At 38.9% G+C, this 20183-nt stretch overlaps 2 protein-coding genes across 2 annotated transcripts in view; one reads left to right on the forward strand and one right to left on the reverse strand.

Annotated features, from left to right (window-relative positions):
- The first annotated feature begins 1802 nt into the window (after positions 1-1802).
- Positions 1803-2851, forward strand: her3 (hairy-related 3). Its single transcript, XM_034145138.1, has 4 exons — positions 1803-1853; positions 1959-2054; positions 2173-2254; positions 2379-2851. Exons 1-4 carry the CDS (start codon positions 1803-1805, stop codon positions 2849-2851), a joined length of 702 nt encoding a protein of 233 aa, XP_034001029.1.
- Positions 2852-7102: 4251 nt separating this feature from the next.
- The window catches only part of LOC117493969 (probable G-protein coupled receptor 153), a 29675-nt gene continuing 16594 nt past the window's right edge, over positions 7103-20183 (reverse strand). The window contains exons 3-6 of the mRNA XM_034144563.1: positions 19342-19771; positions 14704-14893; positions 12012-12196; positions 7103-10053 (exon numbers count right to left, since the gene is read on the reverse strand). Coding sequence (XP_034000454.1) covers positions 9208-10053; positions 12012-12196; positions 14704-14893; positions 19342-19771 — 1651 coding nt within the window. The 3' untranslated portion in view covers positions 7103-9207. The remainder of the gene's footprint in view (positions 10054-12011; positions 12197-14703; positions 14894-19341; positions 19772-20183) is intronic.

Genomic DNA, 20183 nt, shown 5'->3' on the forward strand with positions numbered 1-20183 from the left:
GAATTAACATGGCTTTAACATGACAGTCCTAAATGCATCTATTTTAGAACTACGCATTTCATTCAATATTCACATCTTACTACTGAGCTTTCATTAAAGCCTATAAAGCAATGTGAGCCACAGCATGAAGAACCTGGTAGGGCATAGGCTAGTGACCAAACTCCAGTCTGCCAATTTAAAACGTTTAATAAAATGTGTTCAAATAAAACAGCGGATTGTACAGAACGTCTATCTTGTCAAATCAGAATAAAGAAAAGAGTAGCCATGTTGGCTCACCGTAGAAGTGGAGGGAACCTTTTGATGCCCACACGTTTGTAGTCACAAAGCAGACCAAAAGAAAAGATCAATGGTGTTGTATACTATAAACTGGCCTCTTTTCATGCGCGCTCTCGCCAAACTGAATACAAATGCCCCTCCTTTACCCGGGCGCTCAGTCACTTTAACAGACGCATTGTGTGATGGATCAGGCAAAAGCAAGAATAGTTGGGCAGTGGTTTCCCCAGCGTGGTCGCGTGTCTTTCAAATGGCACGACCGTCTAAACTAAATGTTCTGGCTTTACTTCATACTCAACCAACCCCAAATCCTACACATATAGAGTAAAATGTATACCATGAACCCCTTTACTTTACCAGAATGGCTACATTCTAGCAATCCATATGTGGATGTCAATTGAACACAATTCACCCCCATTTACTGTTTGCAGGTGGCCTGTGTGAGAGCACAAGATGCGCAGTGGACTGCAGTGAACTATAGTCAATACATTGTTTCAGCTGGGATGACTTTCCCAAGCCTGCGCTCCTTTCAGAGAGCAGTGTGGAAAATCGGGAGGCGAGGGACCGAGGACAAGGGGCGGCGCGCGATTCTCCTCGGTGCCTCAGCTCGTCTGGTATGAAGACAAAAACTGGCAACACACAATAGTCTTAGATTCTTTAAGTAAAAAACTATTCCTTAAAATCTTCTTCACTTTACGAGGTTACATGTTTCGGGTCTGATGTGTATGAGCCAAACAGTAACTGCACAGTTTGCCTTCAAAAAGGAGTTTTAGCTGATGAAATAACATTGTGCAAGTGTAATACTTCTACAAGTGGCTACCAGAAAATCGAGATGTTGTGGGAACACGCCGGAAATTACCACGGTGCTGCCTTCAACCTGGTGGCGTGAAACTAGTATATAAAAGATTCTCTACAGGAGTCAACAGTGACCACACCATGCACACCAAGCAGAACCATTATGATTAGCCATTATGTCTATGATTTTACGGTTATCTTTAGTTTTTTGCCCCACACGTTGTTTCTTTGATCAAATCAAATCAAATCAAATCAAGGTTGATGTTTGCACTTCGCAGTAGTCTATATGCTTACCTAGATATGTGGTCTATATTTTTTAAGTAGACTCTTGTTTAAATGAACTCATAATGACCACGATAAAGGGGCAGCATACTTCATATCACAATGGGAAACTATCGTTTTTTGTTGAATACAATTAACTGAAGAAGCACATTTAGAAATCATTGTTGGTGATGTGGGTAGGTAAGATTAAAATTCCCAAAACAAACAGAAATATAACATATATTTTATACAGCATACGTTTGTTCACTTTTCTGTGGTGCGTCAAAGGCTTTGGTGTTGGCTGTCAAATGACGCCTGTGTTACTCATTTGAGCGCACGAGACAGGCGGGACTGTTTGCATTGAGATGTTAAGTGGGAGTCTCTATATAAATCCACTCAGGGTCAGCTCCTTCATTCGTGTGCCAAAGAGGGAAAGAGATTAACTTCAAGGAAACCAGACAAGGACTAACAGAATGGTGGCGACCACTGACTGCGAAAAGGCCAAACCTATCGCTGGAAACAAGGTGTGTAGGATAACTTCTTCAGAAGAATATGATTTAAGGGCAGACAAATAAATACCTATTACTTGTGTGTTATATGAAGTATTAATTTTCTCTTTTTGTATCCAGGTATCCAAACCACTTATGGAAAAAAAACGAAGAGCTCGCATCAACAGGTGTTTGGACCAGTTAAAATCTCTTCTGGAGAGCTACTACAGCAGTAATGTAAGTATGCACGTTGTAATTTGCCTCTTTTTTTTTTTTTTTTTACTTCGGACCAGTTTTGCAACGAAACCTTAATAATAATCATAATAATAATACATACATATTTTTATTGTTTCAGATTCGGAAGCGAAAATTGGAGAAGGCAGACATCTTGGAGCTTACTGTGAAACACTTAAGGAACCTCCAAAAGATCCAGAGCTGTAAGTTATAACCTCATGCTTAAGCCATCAAATATTCAAATACTTATTGTATGGATACAACGGATGAGCTTGACACAAGAATGACTGTGTTTCTTACCTTAACATATCTTTCCATTGTTTTCAGGCACTGCCGCTGCTTTAGACACTTCCGATTATCAAAGTGGTTTCCGCAGCTGCCTGGCAAATGTCAATCAATATTTTCTGATGGCAGACAAATTGAACGGGGGTAACCGCTGGATGTTATCGCAGGTCTCCAGTAAACTCTCCCGCTCTCAGGGAAGAGAGGGAGTGTTCAGCACCATGGACAGCGGCCCGGGCCCAGCAGAGACACAGGATGAAGCGCAGAGACTTCTTCCATCGGCAGCTGGACCTGAGGAGAGAAAAACCACCAACTATAAAGCCCTGAAACCCCTTATTGCAAGCACGTGTCCCGTTTTACCGAGTGAAGACGCACGGGCGTCATCTAGAACCGAACACACCGGCCTTGTTTCAGCGCCCACACACAATACTTCAGAGAAAAGTTCCAAGATGTCTCTCCCGGTCATTCACAGGAATGAAGTTTCAAACAGTCAGCACACTGTGTGGCGGCCTTGGTAGGGCTGTAGATCATAGCTTGATTTTATGTTGATAATTGCACTGTATAGATTACCACAATATATAGGTTATATGTTTTATTTTCTGAATAAAAGTGATTAAAGAAAGAATGTGTTGTCCTATTTTTTAAAACTGGTATATATTGCAAACTTCCATGTGATGAAGGCTCGTGCAGTAAAGCAGGTTTATATTTCTTGCCACTAATGTCTGATCAAGTCAAATGCAATTTTCTTAGAAAGAAAACAAAAGAGAACACTGGAGTAAAGAAGGGAGAGAGCAGGCCAACTGAAAGAAAAGGACACGAGCTTCAAACAGACGCATTTCTCGTTTTTTTATAGTCTATATTATGTGGACACGAGATACACTTGTATCTCACATTTATAAGTGTGAAATTAACATTTGATAAATTCATTAAGCCTAAAATAACATTGAAGTTGTGGTTTTAAACATTATACTTTTGCAATAAATATTATTTATTCACAATAAAGGTTAACATTACATTACATTACATTACATTTCATTTAGCTGACGCTTTTATCCAAAGCGACTTACAATTACCAATTACAGGGACATTCTCCCTGGAGTAACTAAGGGCTAAGTGCCTTACTCAAGGGCACACTAGTGGTGGTGTTCCAGGCTTTATAGCACTTTTTAACACTTTATAGCCAGTGTTAATATTTAAGTAATGCTTAACCAATGCATGTCTCGTGGTGATTTGATGATTCCTTATTGCAGGGTGCATCAAACATTTCTGCACGATTAATAAATGGTCAGGTCACGCAGACTTCATGTGATCAGTTTACACTACCAATTTAGGAATGCGAATGCTATCAAATAATTGATATGAGACCAAAATAGCTGCATTCCAGTTACATAACTATAGCCTTTATTTCCAGTCCACTATATTTTTTACGAATGTTACTTGTAAATTGAAAAACTTATAATTAGAAAAATAATGTGCCCTTTAAATATAATGTGCCATTTATAATAGTGTTTTATCTTTTTTTACTCAATCTCTCTGTCACAATCTACATTTCCCGTCTGTGGGACGAATAAAGGTATTCTGATTCTGATCATTTGTCAATTGGCACCTGTCATTTTGGTTTTAGTTCATGCCGTGCTACACTCCACTTACTGTATAAAAGGCTACTTTGATCACTTTTCATGGCTTAAAAGGCTGCTCGTGTAATTTTTCAAATTCAAACTGGTAAACTTGTTGTTTATTGTTATTATATGCGTTTGCTGTTGCAGAAAGAAGTGGAGAATAGGGTTAAAGAATTATGCATTTAAACCAGAATCATCTAGCAGGTGCCAATTCACAAAGGACTGGGAAAAGCGAAATATTTATATGAAAGTATTTTCTGTTCTTTGGCGGCATTCATTTAGCACTTCATATGAGTTATACCCTCATTAGAAATAACGCATAAATAATCACTTTTGGATTCCACATATAGAGAAAAAAGTTCCAGGAGGTTTCACTGTCATTTCTTCCTTTCTTCTCTTGTGTCACACATAAGTACCGAAACAGTGGCGGGCAAATCAGATGCTTGTCAGACAGCACCACCATTTTCTGCTACAGGCTCCTAATTACACGCCATGCTGTCTTCTCCTTCTCCACTGCACGCTGCATGCCAACTATTATTTAAGGAGAGGAAACAAACTATATGCAATTGATATTCCTACACGAAATTGAAATTAAATCTCCGTCTTTTTAATGAAATTTAGAAAAGCTTTACACAATCTACAAGCCCCAGTTGCCTTATTATTAGGCGGCTGATGGTTAATTGTAGTAGCAGAACCAATTCATAAAATGTAATAGTTATCATTCGTCTGAAAAATAATCTTTCCCTCCTATTCCAAGTCAGGTTAGCAAATGTTGAATGTCTTCTTAATGTATATTAACCGACAAACTACTCTGCAATGTCTCAAGTTAACTATAGGCCAGGGAACCTTACTAAAGTTAATGAAATGAGAAATTACGAGTAGCTATAGGTATAGGGCAACTTCTTAGATAAAGCATGAATGTGTTTTATATGTTTGGTAAAGTAGTAGTAGCCTAGTATAGGCGTGTTGTAAAACTATGTCTGAAGTAGTATTACTGTAGGCTACGAAGGCTATAGTGTGTTCGGTAGGCTACTATAATACATGCAAGAGCAGCCATTTGTAGCACTACACTAATTGCAATTATACTGTTGGGCTGTAAGCCATCTGAACACAGCGAACCTGTCCATCAGTTAGTGCTTTTCAAGGGCCCTATAGTTTTCTTCCGCTGCTTTGGCAGGGATGTCATAAAGTGTCTCTCCATTCTTTAAGAGCATCGCTGGAGAGGATGGCACCCTTACAGCGAGGAGAATCGCTGAAACGCCCTAAGCTTTTCAGATGGTAGGCTACATGCTGAAAAGACACTCCTAACCGGGGACAGAGGCTGCTCCAGTGCAGTCCTCGTGACATAAAATAGTTACCGTCTGGTTAAAGTTTTCCCTGCAAAATAACATCTAAACTCGCAGCGTCAAGCCTCCTTATGGCGAGTATTTGTTATTCCAGCTTTTTGTTTGGTCTGCTCGCCTCATAAACCCCGTCTGTAAATCTTCTTAATACTCTCTTCCCACAAAGTCAAAGCTATTCTTTTGAGGAGACCAACAGAGGCTCATGGCTCAAGAAAAGTTTGTTTAAGCCAAGAAAGGGAATGCCACGTGACATCGACACTGAATGCCATTAAACTTTTTCTGAGTGTTTCTATGAACTCTTCTCGACATTGTTTAAGTAAGCTAGTTTGGTTTGCCACTATAATAGCGACGCACATTAGAGCTGAAAGCCGAATGGGGAGATAATGAGTTATTTGCATTAGACTGGGCCTAGTCAAGCGCTCTTAAGAGAGCAGACTTGGATGAAACGAGCTGCAGGCCCCTCTGTTCCCTGCTCATTTTGCTGGTCATTATGTCTCTGCCACGGCAGTTTCGGCACAACTGCAGCATACTCTCTCAAACAAACAGGGGTATAACTCGGTGCATCGTGCATTTAACAGCAACAGGCTATAGACAGAGCTTGCTTGTCCGTTATAGTTATTATCAGTCATGAGAAAGTAGAGAAATTACTATTGCAGAGGGAGGTGTTTACTGAGACATTTATCAAAGAAATTGTAATTTATTTGGAGGATTTCATTTATTTTCACAACAAACAAGTTTAGATTTTGTGACAAATCATTTCCATTATGGACGCTTCACGGCTGAAAAAGATTAGCAGAGGATGGTTTCGATCCATCGACCTCTGGGTTATGGGCCCAGCACGCTTCCGCTGCGCCACTCTGCTCCGACATGCTGTAGACGAATTGATGTTAATTATATCAAACATACACGTCAGCAATTGTTACTTAGACGGTTACCTTGTAGTTATAACTGTGCAAAATGGGTTAAAATGTTGCTTGTTGGAAGTATATTGCGGCGATCATTGGAGACTGATCGAGGGAACATTACGTAATGCATGGAGTTTGCTGCGCTGCCAGTAGGTGGGGCTATAACTTTGATTTAAAAATGGGCCTGCCGCCTGTGAGCATAAAGACCATAAACTATAAGACTGGGAGTGGGACCCTATAATGTTTACATTTTAAAGTGATGTGATCAACAATACAATACACAACCGTTTCTTTGTTCAAGACATAGACTTTTTGTACATCTCCAAGTGTTAGTCTACATAATCTACCAAATGCCATACCTGTAGATTAACCATTTCCCTGCATCCTTTATAAAGAAATATATAAAAGGCTTTAAATAAACGAAATGACCTCGCTTGAAGTTCATAAACCCCGTAACTTTAAATATATAGCCTACATAACAATGAGGCAGGCTACAAAGCTTTCTATACTTCAAGGAACGTTTCCAAATGAAACACAGGTTTATGTCACTATGACAACGACTTCATAATACCATCTGAAACTCTTTATGGTAAGTTATGATTATTAATCATTTCATTATCATAGGATTGAAGGACAAAACACTACACACTAGTTTTTTCAAAAGTCATCCGGGCTAAATGTGTGTTTATGTCTGAGTTTTAATTAAAGCTTGTTCATTTATTCATCTTTTTTCTTGTGGTGCCATGCAAATTGTAGAGACACTAAGTTTTGAGAGTATGCGATTTCCTTTTTGTATTCTTTCAAGATTCCTTCAAAATATCAAAAATATATCAAATGAAAACATACATAAATAATATGCAATTCAGCAAATGTCTTAAAACACACTGGTGCATCATCTTGTGAATTTATTCAGCCATATCTTTTTAATAAAGTCATCATCTGAACAAGAAAATCATGACATTTACATCATTCATTTTTTAGTCATAAATATTTTGATATGTTACAAAATGATATTTCAATATTGTAAACACAACAGAATGCAAAAATCTATGACATAGTAAAGCTTAACAGAGAAATGCAATGTTTTGCTTCCAAAGAAAGCACAAAACAATAATTCCTTCCGCTTGAAAAGGCTGAGGTGCACTAATACACAAGGATCAAAACTAAACATTTAAAAGATTGCAGATGGGTGAAAATGAATATGCCAAACGCGTGCCAATGTATAACTTGGATGGCAATGGCAAAATCATTGTAAAACCAAAAGGGTCATTTCAGTTTAATGTTGTCCTTATACTAATAATGTATTTGAAAACTTAAACCAAATACATTCATGTTAGCAGTTACCGTCCATTAGATGTGAAAGCTACAAGTTGGTTTCTGCTATCATTTGTAAGTAGTAAAGTTCTCACTTCCTTTAGTCAGCAAATTGTCATTTTGTGTTAACATGAGAAGTTTTCATCTAATTTAAAGTTCACTGCAGTGTCCTTTTTAAGTAAGAATTTGGGGACATTAGAGGGAGTTTAACTTGTCTTTTTGAATACTACTTTTGTCCTTGTCTTTTGATATGTTGCTATGATTTGAACAAATCTAAACGTACCTTTTCCTACAGCATCCCTTGCTAGAGGTTTGCAGATGCCATTTGATGTATTGTTATTAGGCATATTTCATGGGGCTTAGATAAATCAGGTTTTTAAAAGAAGTAACTTTACTGAAAGAAAACTCCCAGAATAGAACCATTCTTAATAAGATACTATATTAAATGTTATTTCTGGCCTTTTTTTAAACTTTAAAATTGCGTTCTATTTCCGAATCTATGTTCCTAATATTTGCCAACGTTCATGTTGGATAGGTACGACAACAGCATTTAAGTCATGCTACATATAAGCTTGAAGGCTGCAGTTAATCACATTTTTAACCATTCACATCTGTAGAGGTTCCCTCTTGGAAAGCTACTTTTAAAAATGAAATGAGTTTGGTGCTCTCTAACAACTTATACTGAAAACAAATAAGAGGTGAGGTCGTAACAAAGCACCTGCTTTATTGGTCTGATGTTTCATGTAAATATGCAAGACGTGAGAACCTGTTTTGATCTCCAGAGTTAACACAAACATCGGAATAATAAGAATTGGGAGAAAATGCTCTAAGCAAAGGTCTCATTAAACAAAACAAGAAAACACCAAAACCATAAATCCAACATCCTTCATATATACACACGACATGTCAATCTTCTTTCAAATCTGACTTCACCTTTTTATGAAAAATCAGGGGTCTTCACTTTATATCTCAATACCACACAGTTACTGTAAAACTATCAGGCATTACAGAGTTTGAGATTACCACTCTCAATTTACTTCAACAAAGGGGGCTTGAAAAAAGCTTTCATGTTTTGTGATAACAATGGTAATAGAAAGGTACATCATGATTCAAATAAAACAAACATGTATAATGTCCTGAAATTAATCTCAAGGTACATTGGCAATATTCCGGAAAGTTTGGTTTGAAAGGCAAATATGTCCATACAACAAAACACACAGCCATTACAGGCAAAGTTAAATACAGTTTGAGTTCAAGTTCTGAAGTGCAAAAAAAGCAGGGAAAAACTGCACTTAAAAACGACCTCCTCTAAATCATTGAGCAGTTCATAAGAAACATCGAACAGCAAAAACAAGGTGTGGCAATGTTCACGCTACTAAAAGTTTATTTGTGACAGTGCTTGAAAAAAAATGTGTCCTCAGTGGATATTTTGGGATGTGAGAGCTAAAGAACAGGAAACCCAATCTTTAACCCGATTAGCATTACCCATCAAGTTGTAATGTCCAAAGCCCATAAGGTCATTTAGAATAATAGATATTGATTCGGGGTATATATATATATATATTAAATCAGAATATTAGCACAAGTACAAATTAAAAAAAATCAATATGCCATTATCCCATAACCACCAAGATGTCAGTGGTTTTCATTGAGGAAACCATTTCGGTAATGATGTTGACATTAACAACTTTGCTCAGTTGGCTGAACCGACAGAATCAGAGCGAAAGGTGATGTATCCCGAGGACGATGCTGAAGGTGTGCTTACAAAACTGTTTGTGCTTCCTTTACTCTCGCCCTTGCTCAGGTGCTTTTGATGCCCCCAGTCAGCTCCAGCAGCCGCCCTGGCTCCCCCGCCTGTCCTGGGCCTACTGGACGACCCTGCAGTCTGTTGGATGCGCCCAGGTGAGCCCACCTCACAATGCGGTTTCCCGTCACGCGTGCGCTCCCTGCAGCCTTTTCCAGAGCCGCACGCCCCGGGGCTCTTCTTCCCAGCAGGCCTGTCTGCTCTGGGGGAAACCTGGGACGTGTTCTCCCGACTACTGCTCCTTTTGTGTTCTGAGAGCCGCCTGAGAGCTTGAGGCTCACACTCAAAGTCTGTGAGTAGGAACCGAGGGAGGATGACTGTGTGCTGGTCATACACATTGGGTATAAGTGAAATGCTGGATGCGCGCCGCGGGCTCTTTCTGGGGCTCGGCAGCGGAGTCTCATCTATAAAGTTGATCACCTCATCGCGGCTAAAACACCGCAGTTCGTCCTCATAGTGCTCCCCGCCTGCACAGACCACGCGGGGCAGGTGTTTGAGGGAGTGCATGCTGTCCTCAGAGCGTCGCCGCTTTCGATGAGGGTGATGGTGGTGGTGGCTCTCCTCGTGGTAGGAGACCAGGCTGCTCCTGCGCATCTCGCGGCGCGGTAAGGTGGAGCTGTAGTGGGTAGTCACTATCATGTCCTCGGTGGAGCCCCATCGATGAAGGTATGAGGGGATCCGGTCGCTGGTCCACATGTCGGTTTCGTCGTGGGAGTATCTTCTTGTAGGGGGCACCTGGACGCAACACACAAACAAAAGCCTTCAGTGTAAAAAGATTACTTTGCCATTATTTCACCAAAAGCACAGATAGTATGCTAAGCATTGTGGCACTGCTCAATAGATTAGTAGCATGTTATATAACGTCAAAGGTATATCCATACACCTAACTAATACATTAAAAATGATATAACATTTTTCAAGGTTATGTGGCCTTAAATGCCACTGGTATAAAGTAATAACACTAACTTGCAGTATTTTCCATGTAAATGTTTAGCTTGACAACATATATCACAAGTTAGTTTCAGAAATATTTATTCATTTGGCAACCTGATTCAGCTGTGGTGTTTGTTTAAAATCCTACATGCAGCACATATAAGATGTTAAGTGCAATATTTAAACCTTTTTTTTGTCAACAGCCTTATAACTGAACTAGTATTCACCTCCATTTCATGGAGATGCAACGGGGTGGTGTTTCTCTACACGTCATACTCACATTCCATTCTGTTCTGACAACTATGCAAGAGAGAGAGGGTTTGTCAAGGTGACGTCAAGAGCCACAAGATTGATATCAGCCTGCCCCCCTGTGGTGGGTTTTAGTAAATACAGAGAAGTGAGACAGCAGACGATACAGTAGCATTACGTGTGTTATGAGGGAGGGCCGAACAGCAGAGGGCAGCACAAGCATTAGAATGGATCAAGATGCAGGATGAGGAGGGACAGAGACTCACAATACACGCAAACCAAGCCAAAAGGTCTTTATTCTGCAATCAAATCACTTGAGAAGTGCCATAACAATTCTCAAATGGAAGTGTTACTTGTTAAGGATTTAAAGGGTTTGGTTGATTTATAGTCTAATTGGGCTATAATCTAACTAGTAGCAAGACAAAAATGTCGTTCTGTAACTGAAATAGAAAAATGCACATTTCTTTCACCATCACACACACGTACAGTAAGGAAAAACACATCTATATATCACTACAATCAAATGAATCTACTGTCATATGATGATAGGACACAAAACAATGGATGGAGTAATGATGTGGTCTGATGAAATGATAGCTACTGTATACATCTCTGTTTCAAGGCTTTGTAAAAAGTCAAATTGAATAAAGATCCATTCTGTAGAATCAATGGTTTTTGAAAAGTCCATTATAATGTTGGACATTTGGGGTTTAACAAATTACATGTTTATTTTTAAGAAGTAAATTATTCACGTATATGAACTGAAAAACTTTTGTTAAGTCGTTTCTGACAAAGATGACACAGTGTTAAGATGCTTGGTAAAAGTTAATATTGTGTGGGTTACATATCATCATCACAGCCTTCCAGGTCAATTTGAGCAAGATTTATCATCATTGTCACGGCATTAATCAATCATTGTTATAAATATTGATCCACTATCAGATATTGGGCCAGAATTTGGAGTTTAAAGGTGAGTCAGTTTTGATGAAATGTCCTAGAAGGCTGCATGTTAGAACAAACGCTTATTTGTTAAATGCAGACTGAAAAGGAGTATTTCACAACTCTGCATCTGACTGGGATGGAGGCTGGATCCAATGGACACAATGCTTTGGGTAAAACATGAGCAAATGTTTATAGTTCTTTCATGAAACCTTTAGGGATTCCTGGAATGTAGAAGGTAAGTCAGTTATTAAACTCTTACCCTCTCACAAAATAAAACAGTTGTAAAAAAGGGGGCCATGGCTAGGGCACACAAGTCAATAAATGAAGCACACCTATCATGTTGATGGGACTACTGATGGTCATATTTACCAAACATAAGTCAGCCAGAGTGTATTTTAGAATCACGAAAAAAGACAAAAAAATATCTGTAACAAATGTCTGATGATTCCAGAAAATTCAAGCAAGTTACTGTTAAGGCAAACAAGGCCATTTTCACCATGCACAGTGTTATTTAATAATAGTTCAATTGATCAAGTAAAAGAAATGAAGAAAATTAATAAAAAATATACCTGCAAATACTGCATTTTATCTTCCTGTTGTTCCCTCAATGGATACCCATGCGGAACCCCCCTTTCTAAGGTTGAGAACTCAAACATGGCATTACGGTCTACCGTCACGATTTCAGGCGGCGAGCTATAGTCATATGGTCTGTCATATATTAAGTCGGCATGAATTCCTCCATCTTGGCTGTTTTCTGCAAAGTGCAGAAAAGCACGAGCGTCAGGATTAGAGAGCAACGAACTCAATACACAAGACAGACAGACAGACAGACGGATAGATAAGAGAGACAAGGTCAATTGTTCTCCGATTTGTTGGGTTAGCCTACGGATCTGCTTTGGAATAGGAGGAAAATATATTTTCTTTAAAAAAAAAAAAAGGACCAATTTCAGTAGTAAGGGGATTAAAAAAAAAACCCAGATTGGTTCTGAATTCAAAAACCATGGCACATAGTTGAATAAATCTTCTTTGAGTGTACAGGGCTTATTCCCCGAACAACATAATCAAACAATTTACAATGTTCTTGGTGTAAAGATACCCACATACCAAGTTTATTTTCCCAATTACTGCATTTATGTTCATTAAAGATCAATTGGAGATGGGTGCAAAATGCTGATTTTGAGGGAAATGTTGGCCAAAAAGATGAAAGATGAAAGTAGCTATTTGCACAGGCAGCTGGCATGCAAGTCAGTAGCTTTGGGAAAAACAGGAAACAATCCTTATACATACAACTGGGATGAGTTATACATGGCAAGCCCTCTGGAAAAAAAAAGCAGAGAACTGGCAGTGTTAATTATCCAACAGAATATGGCCTGCCCTGAGTTGAGTTATGACTCCTGCTGGGAAATGAGCAGTTTTGAGGGAGGACTTCGAAAGGACAGGATCAAAAGGTTTGGAGGGTTAGAAACAGGAGAGAAGGGGTTCAGATCGGGTTGAGATTAAACAGTGCCAATAGAAGAAAAAGACAGAGGAATCATACTGTCATTAATGTGAATGAATTGTGGAGATCTGTTCATGGTCAAAGTCCACAAGTCTTTTTTATGATTATCATGTGACCTCATTTTGGGACCAAATGTTGCTGAAGTGTCTGTTATTCCTTGGGGAAATGTTACATTGTAAGCCCCCTTGGAATTAATCTATATTTCTGTGATGACAGACGTGTTGGAATACTCTCTTTCTGCTTTTATTTACAATCTGATACTGACATTTACTTAGTGCAGTTTGATTCAGACTTCTACCTTAATACATACAAAAAAGAATACCATTTTGCTCTTTAAATCCCTATAATTAGACCAGCAGGTGGGAGTCCACATCAGACAAAGAGAAATGAATGGAAAAAACAAACCTATTTAAGTTGCGTTCCCGTAAAAACACCAGGGTGTAACCCTTTGTGACTTAAGGGAAATATGACCATCAAAGTGACATGAAAGTGCTTTCAAGTTTACTACAATTATTCCAGTCTTGCTCTGGATCCTAACAAATGAATGAGTAACAATGTATTTTATAATCCTCTCCTGCCAGGGCATTTTTAGAGGAAGATTGCCTAGTTTAAACACATAAACTAGGTGCGAGGTATATTTCCTTTGACCAGCATTTTTTGTTTTGGTAATGTACACAACACATACAAAACCACAAATAAATATATTTTAGTACACGTCACATAATAGATCACATGATAACATTTGACCGCTGATTTCAGACCTCTAACTTACACAATATAAAGTAAGTAATAATGATAATATTTTTCAAAACGCTTTATTTATAACTATTTATTTAAGAAACATGAAATGAAATCTATGGAATGCTGAAGGTGCTAGTAAAGTTTAAATATTGTCAATACATGCAATAAATTAATAGTAACCACAATTCTGCTCTCTAAAGACCGACTGTAAATGTAACTACTACAGTTATATTTGTGTATAATGCTGTGTTGTGATAGGCTACAGATATGCAACCATGCCATTTCCCACTGATGTAAAAAAAGTCACATCCTGGGATTTGATGGCATCAGTTACCTTCACACACTGAGAAAAAACCACCACAGAAGTGTGTTTTTCTTGTCACAAGTATTTGATGTTTAGTGGCTTAGATTAATTAAATTATTAAATGATGTAATTGTTGACCACTCTATATCTAAGTGTCTAATGCATGATATGTTATAATTCCTTAGAACTGTGAATCTCAAAAGTGACACCATACTGTACCTCAAGGATAGCAGGGGGATATCTGTTTTAAACTATAAATGTCTTAGCTTGTAGCCAACCATTTTGACCATCCTGCTATATTTCTGCCCTCAATTTCCACGCACAACTACTCCTGAGGCTAAGAGACAAAACTATTTAGGTTGATAAATCAAATTGGTCACTGTATTTCCTAAGGCCAAAGACAGTCCTAAACACTTCAACACAAACGACCTTCTATGTCCAAACCCTGAATTCAGAGAGACGTTTTTTACAGTCGCTCTGATTCTGTAAACTCAAGAACATTATCTGCAATTTAAACTTAAAAGGTCTATGAATTTGAAACACTGCAAGCATACCCAATTATCTTTAGAGCCACCTTGGACTTTGTGCACAAACTATTCTTTAACCAGCTTTTACTAGTTCACACTGGGCTGTCTTAGTACATAGGAACCATCATCCATATTCACGCGGGAAGGAAAAAGGAGGCGGGACAGGAGGGGGACGTCTGACGGTGTCTTACCCTCATCCACGTCGTCGTTTGACATGATGGCGACACACTTCTCCCACACCATGCGAATGTCGGCGCGATAGCGGTCACAAGCCCAGATGAACATGGGCAGCAGGATGGATTGGGCGATGGAGCACCACAGCACACACAACACCATCCAGTTGTAGGAGCGGTCAAACTTCAGACTGGCAAAGCTCACCACCTGGGAAGGGTAAGGAACAGGTTAATAAAATATTATCAGCAAGTATAGCCAGTACAGCTATTCTTTATTAAATGTGGGACACAGTTCGTGTATTGACTTCTACTCGCATGTACCAATTTATACTATTCGGATTGTGCTCGGGTTCCAGGTGAAAATTGGTGTATTTATCAATAATAATCTCAACAATCATGCAGTGGTGAGTTGAGTACAGACTATGAAACACATTTTAATCAACAAATCTTCCACAGACATATAATCTGCTATAGAAAAGATTATAGTTTAGATCCAACCTGATATAACCTTACACGTTGTTTAGTGAAAGGTCTGCTTTGTCTCCATTAAAACCTATTGTTTTCTAATATCAAGCTACTGTATATGGCATTTGGCACAATGTTGCAGAGTGTCTATTGAGAGTAGGCCTTAAAAGGTATTTAAGGAAACTGATATTGCCATTCTTATGTTGATTGCAACATATATGGAGGCGTGTGGTGCAGTGGGTTGTGTGTTGGTTTTCGGATCAGGTGGTCACAGGTTCAAACCCCACTGCAGTCAGCATATCGTTGTGTCCCTGGGCAAGACACTTCACCCCAAATTGCTCCTGTGGGGATTGTCCACAGTATTGAGTATGTAAGTCGCTTTGGATAAAAGCGTCTAACAAGTAACATGTAATGTAATATATTGCAATGTGAAAAAAACCCAAGTTAAGGAATTGAAGGCAGAAAACACGCATTTAGCAAAATGTTACCAGGAAACCAACATTTGAAACACATGTTTTTAAATTGTTCCAACCAGAAAATAGATGTGGTAACCTTTTTTCAGCATGACCTGAAGGATGAGCCTATTCAGATCATGACCCATATTACGTCCTCTGAGAGGTGGCTCTTGCATGTTCTGACATTGTGATGCCTAATTGAGAGAGCATAATAATCAGCATGATCCCTCTGATCCAGTATCTTTTGAGGACAGTAAATGTGGCAGGCCAGAGCTTTGGTTTTAACCAATCGTACAGGTAGCCTCGATGTACTGATCGTCACTTAAAAAGTCACCTGAGTTTTAAGTGTGATCAAGTCGTTTGATTTCGAATGAAAATTGTGATATTCATTTATTTCATCTCTGCACTCAGCTACTGAACTGCTCCGTGCAAAACCAACCTCGCTAACATTTTAAGATGTCCGGCCTGAGACTGAGTTGCACCAGGTCGCTCCAATCCACACTAATTAAGACAGTCGGGGGAACCTGATCTCAGTCAGGGCACAACCCTTTTTAAAAACAAGCATTAGAGCTAGGATCTCCCCGAGTGAAGCAACAGAGTGCATCATCTGATTATTAAAGTTGTCAGGTTCAGAGTGTAATCCTCATCGCTAATGCACCGGGCCAAGACACTGATCAGATTGATTAACTCAAACTCGTCATCTGGGATGTCACCTCCTCACACTGAACAGCAGCAGCTTCACTAGATCACTTGATGAAGTTGTGAAGTCTCAATCTGATATTGATCGTGTTCGCCTACTGAGCTGACCCAATGTAAAACTGCAAGGTAAACTTAAGACAGTGAAGAAAGACACTGAAGGAAAACACAGTTCTCTTCCCCATCAGAACACATCACATTCTGATTTTTAACACACTGTCAGACAGAGAGCATCGCAACAAAACCCTAATTCTGGAACCAAAAAAATGGGATGGTTTCATTGCATTATGAGGAAAATGTAGGTTTATTACCTGGATTATAAAAGGACCTTTCATAAAAACAACTAATTATTCTCAAAAAGAGAAAAGATAGATTTAGCTGAAAGCTTATCTCCACCTGCGGTCCCTGGACAGGCACACCTGGAATCAACAGATGCTAAAACATTAATGTACACGTTGAGTGATGCTGTTGCAGCTACTGTATTCTTCCACTAATATGTGCTTATTTTGTCCTTCACAAAAGTAATATGTTTTTATAATTCGTTTTGTGAGTTTGAACCTTTCAGTAAAAACTCTTAAAGCCCATTCATTGATTACAGGATATTTAACAGAGTGACAACCAATGACTTGTATGATCTTTGCTAATGTGACTACTCCTGCTCCTGTAGAAGTTATATACCGAGTGTTGCATAAGTAGAATCTCTTAGATTAAGCTACGATGGCTTTTTTTTATTTTAGAAAGAAAAGCTATCACTATTATGTATTAAATGCTGTGGTTTGAGGCAGTATATTAACTTGCAGGCCGGCTCTTGAGTATAGTCTAGTTTATATTTGTAGCACCTATAATGTGGTGATTCTGTTCTGTTCATATATCTTTGTGTCAGTAATGCTCTTGTTTCCATGCATTTAAATAGCTCATTACATCGGGTCACAAAGACGGCTGGCAGAACTTTAGTTGTTTCTGTCACTGCACTGGAACGAGTCAGCACTACACTCCCCTCTCTGCTATGCACACATACTGAAACATGATAGGATGTTTATGCTAAAATGATACAGCACTGTCTTCTCAAATCATCTTCCAGCTTGTGAAGCCACAAGAATACGGTTTCCCCTCTGATACTAAACATCTCAGTATAGAGTTGTGATGTTGTTTAACCTTACAAGTACAAGTATTGGAACGCATAGCAATAAAGCAGCACACAACCATAACAAGAATGATATTCCGAAATTTCTAGTACTTCTGTTTTGTCGTACACTGAAAAAATACCAGTTATTTTTTTGTAAACATCGGCAGCTGTGGTGCCAAAGACCTTTGAGCTCTCAGTGCTGAGTAATTGCTCAAGGATTTAATCATTAAGAGATCATTCAGACTCTACACCTTTATTCAAATATCTCTTTGATGCTAACTCTGACATGATACCATATCTGCTGCAAAATCCCAGCGAGGACCCTCGGTGTTCCTTACTGTATGGCAAAATATTATTTCAGATTTTTTTTTGTGTGTTTTAATGTTGAGGAGTAGCAAAAGGTAATGCAACAGTAAGATGCTCTGATGTAAGTTGTAGACACACTGAGCACAAAACAGCATTGTAAAGTGTATTCCAAGTAATAATGCTTTTTTTCTGTGCATCTTTAAAGCAGTGTTATGTTGTGGTGCAATGTAATTACCACTCTAATAGCCGATTTCCTTTGAGGTTTGGGATTGGATCCAAGAACATCAGGGATGTAAAGTGTTTCTGCTAAATTGATGCTGGAATTGATGCATCATTTACGACCGTGGCAATTAAGAACACCAACATATTTCTCTGTGATTATGCGGTGATCTTCCTGTGTGCTTCAGATTTGAGCATTAAAGGCAGATAGTGATGCTTTGTGCAAAGCTTCTTCAGAGGCTCTTCTCTGGTGTACAACATATCATTAAAAAGGTGTGTCAAAGTGACTAACAGATGGCTTGTACAAATGAGAAGAGAAGTAAGGTAACGCATTATACATAAACGGATGCTTTGACGCCCATGATGTTCCCCCACTTTTAAGTAGGGTGAATAAAAACTGTATACAAGGTCAATCTCACAAAAACATTATTACCATTCAAACAGACACATGCATGTTGATATTAGGATTTTATATCAATATTTAACGAACCCCTACTTGCTGTTCAAGAATGCCGACTGTAGACTGCGATAAAAAGTTACATTCCCTAATGCAAACACATGGCTCAACCCTGTTGCCTTGCTTTTAAGAGGACAGGATGGCTGGTTTAGCTGCATCACAAGTAACACACCTTCCACAGGCTCTCAGGTCTGCATAGACGACCAAATACTTTATTTGTTAAAGAAAATGGTGCCACATTGCAACAGACCTCACTCCGTCAACCACTGAAAATGTACTTGAGGGATACGTTTCTCTCAATAAAGGAAAGCAGAGGTGTGTGACACTGTTTTAAAGCCTAGAGTTCCCTGAAACCAAACAGAGGGAAGGTGATTCGATTGATTAACTGTGACCTGTAGCTGGCTCTTCTTCACACAATACGTGACAGGCGAGATAAATTACACGGTCGGATCTTTCTTATTGTGTTGGTTGATAATTTATTTTTATATTGATTATTTTTATATTGATTATTAAGTTTGTTAATTTTCCCATTATATTTGCATTCAATTTAGTATTTTCTTGCGTCAAATGAAACCAGAAAGGAGATATGTTTCTTTCTTGAATATGCTGCAACTTAGGAATCAAGAGAAAAACATTTTTAAATGTGCTTTTTGATATTAATGTGCAGAATAGCAATTGAAAGTAATGGAAAGACCTCCAAACAGGCAGGCAGTGTTGTTTAACAATTTGTATGTGCTTTATATTTTAAAGATCAGTAGGGACTAGTTTTTCAGAAAAACTGCCTATTTCTGCGAGTGACATGAGAGGTGCAATTCGGGGCTCTGTGAACTCTAGACATTTTACAAAACACTGATGAGTGCCAAACCTTATAACAGTTTTTCTTTTAGAGCAGCTCCATTATTAACTGCAATATGTGTAGCTAGTTAACTTACCAGTATAGGGAAGCCAGTCAGGAAGTCGTAGATAAAGACGATTCCACTGATCAGGTAGGTGATCTGCAGGGACGTCTTGAGAGGCTCCGATCCATCGATGGACGACCTGCGCTTCCCCTGGGCGTCCTCCACTACTATGGTGGGGACGTTGAACTTGTTCTTGTCAGCCTTGTGGCCCGCCTGAATTGAAAAGGTCTGAAAGAGAGCGATGCCGATGCAGATCACACCCATGGCCACGCTGCCTCCGATCAGCAGCAGAAAGCACACGCCGAAGCCCAGACCGATCTCCGTCACGATGAATCTGCAGTCGGAGGTGTAGAAGCGGTCGATGGTGTCGTGCCAGCCCACAGCTGGAAGCGTGGACAGGATGAAGGAGACCATCCAGATGCCCATCACTGTGTGCACCGCCTGCTTCTTGGTGTTACTCAACCTGGAAGCAGAACCAAGGTTTTAACCTGTTAAGCCCTGAACCTGTTTTTCAGGTCTCAGGCTCGAAAATGACATTCCCAGAACAAATGACCATAACTTCACTTCTAAAAAGGGGTAAATTAATCCTCTTTTTTCTCAAAGCAATGATAAACCTGTGAGTTGGATGTAGAAGAGTCAGAATCAATATAGAATTTTTTTATTTTAAAGTAAATTCAGATTGAACATAGTAAAAAATGTAAATTATTGTGTCCGTCCAAAAGAATAAACGGTACTTATAGTGAAAACCACCCTTGAATGATGGGATAGTAGACTAAAAGCTTTAGGAATCCAAACTATAACATATAATAAGTACCCTGTATCAAGATTGATGCAAAACAAGTGAAATTTGACATTTTTACAGAGGTTTAGCACAA

Source organism: Trematomus bernacchii, unplaced genomic scaffold (genome assembly GCF_902827165.1).
Source record: "Trematomus bernacchii unplaced genomic scaffold, fTreBer1.1, whole genome shotgun sequence".
Classification (NCBI taxonomy): domain Eukaryota; kingdom Metazoa; phylum Chordata; class Actinopteri; order Perciformes; family Nototheniidae; genus Trematomus; species Trematomus bernacchii.

What these genes read in the sequence shown, in the direction of transcription:
- her3 (XM_034145138.1), top strand. Translation starts at nt 1,803, where the DNA reads ATGGTGGCGACCACTGACTGCGAAAAGGCCAAACCTATCGCTGGAAAC. An exon ending in AACCTATCGCTGGAAACAAG is followed by an intron (nt 1,854 to 1,958) that starts GTGTGTAGGATA and finishes TTTTGTATCCAG; the next exon opens with GTATCCAAACCACTTATGGA. An exon ending in AGAGCTACTACAGCAGTAAT is followed by an intron (nt 2,055 to 2,172) that starts GTAAGTATGCAC and finishes TTATTGTTTCAG; the next exon opens with ATTCGGAAGCGAAAATTGGA.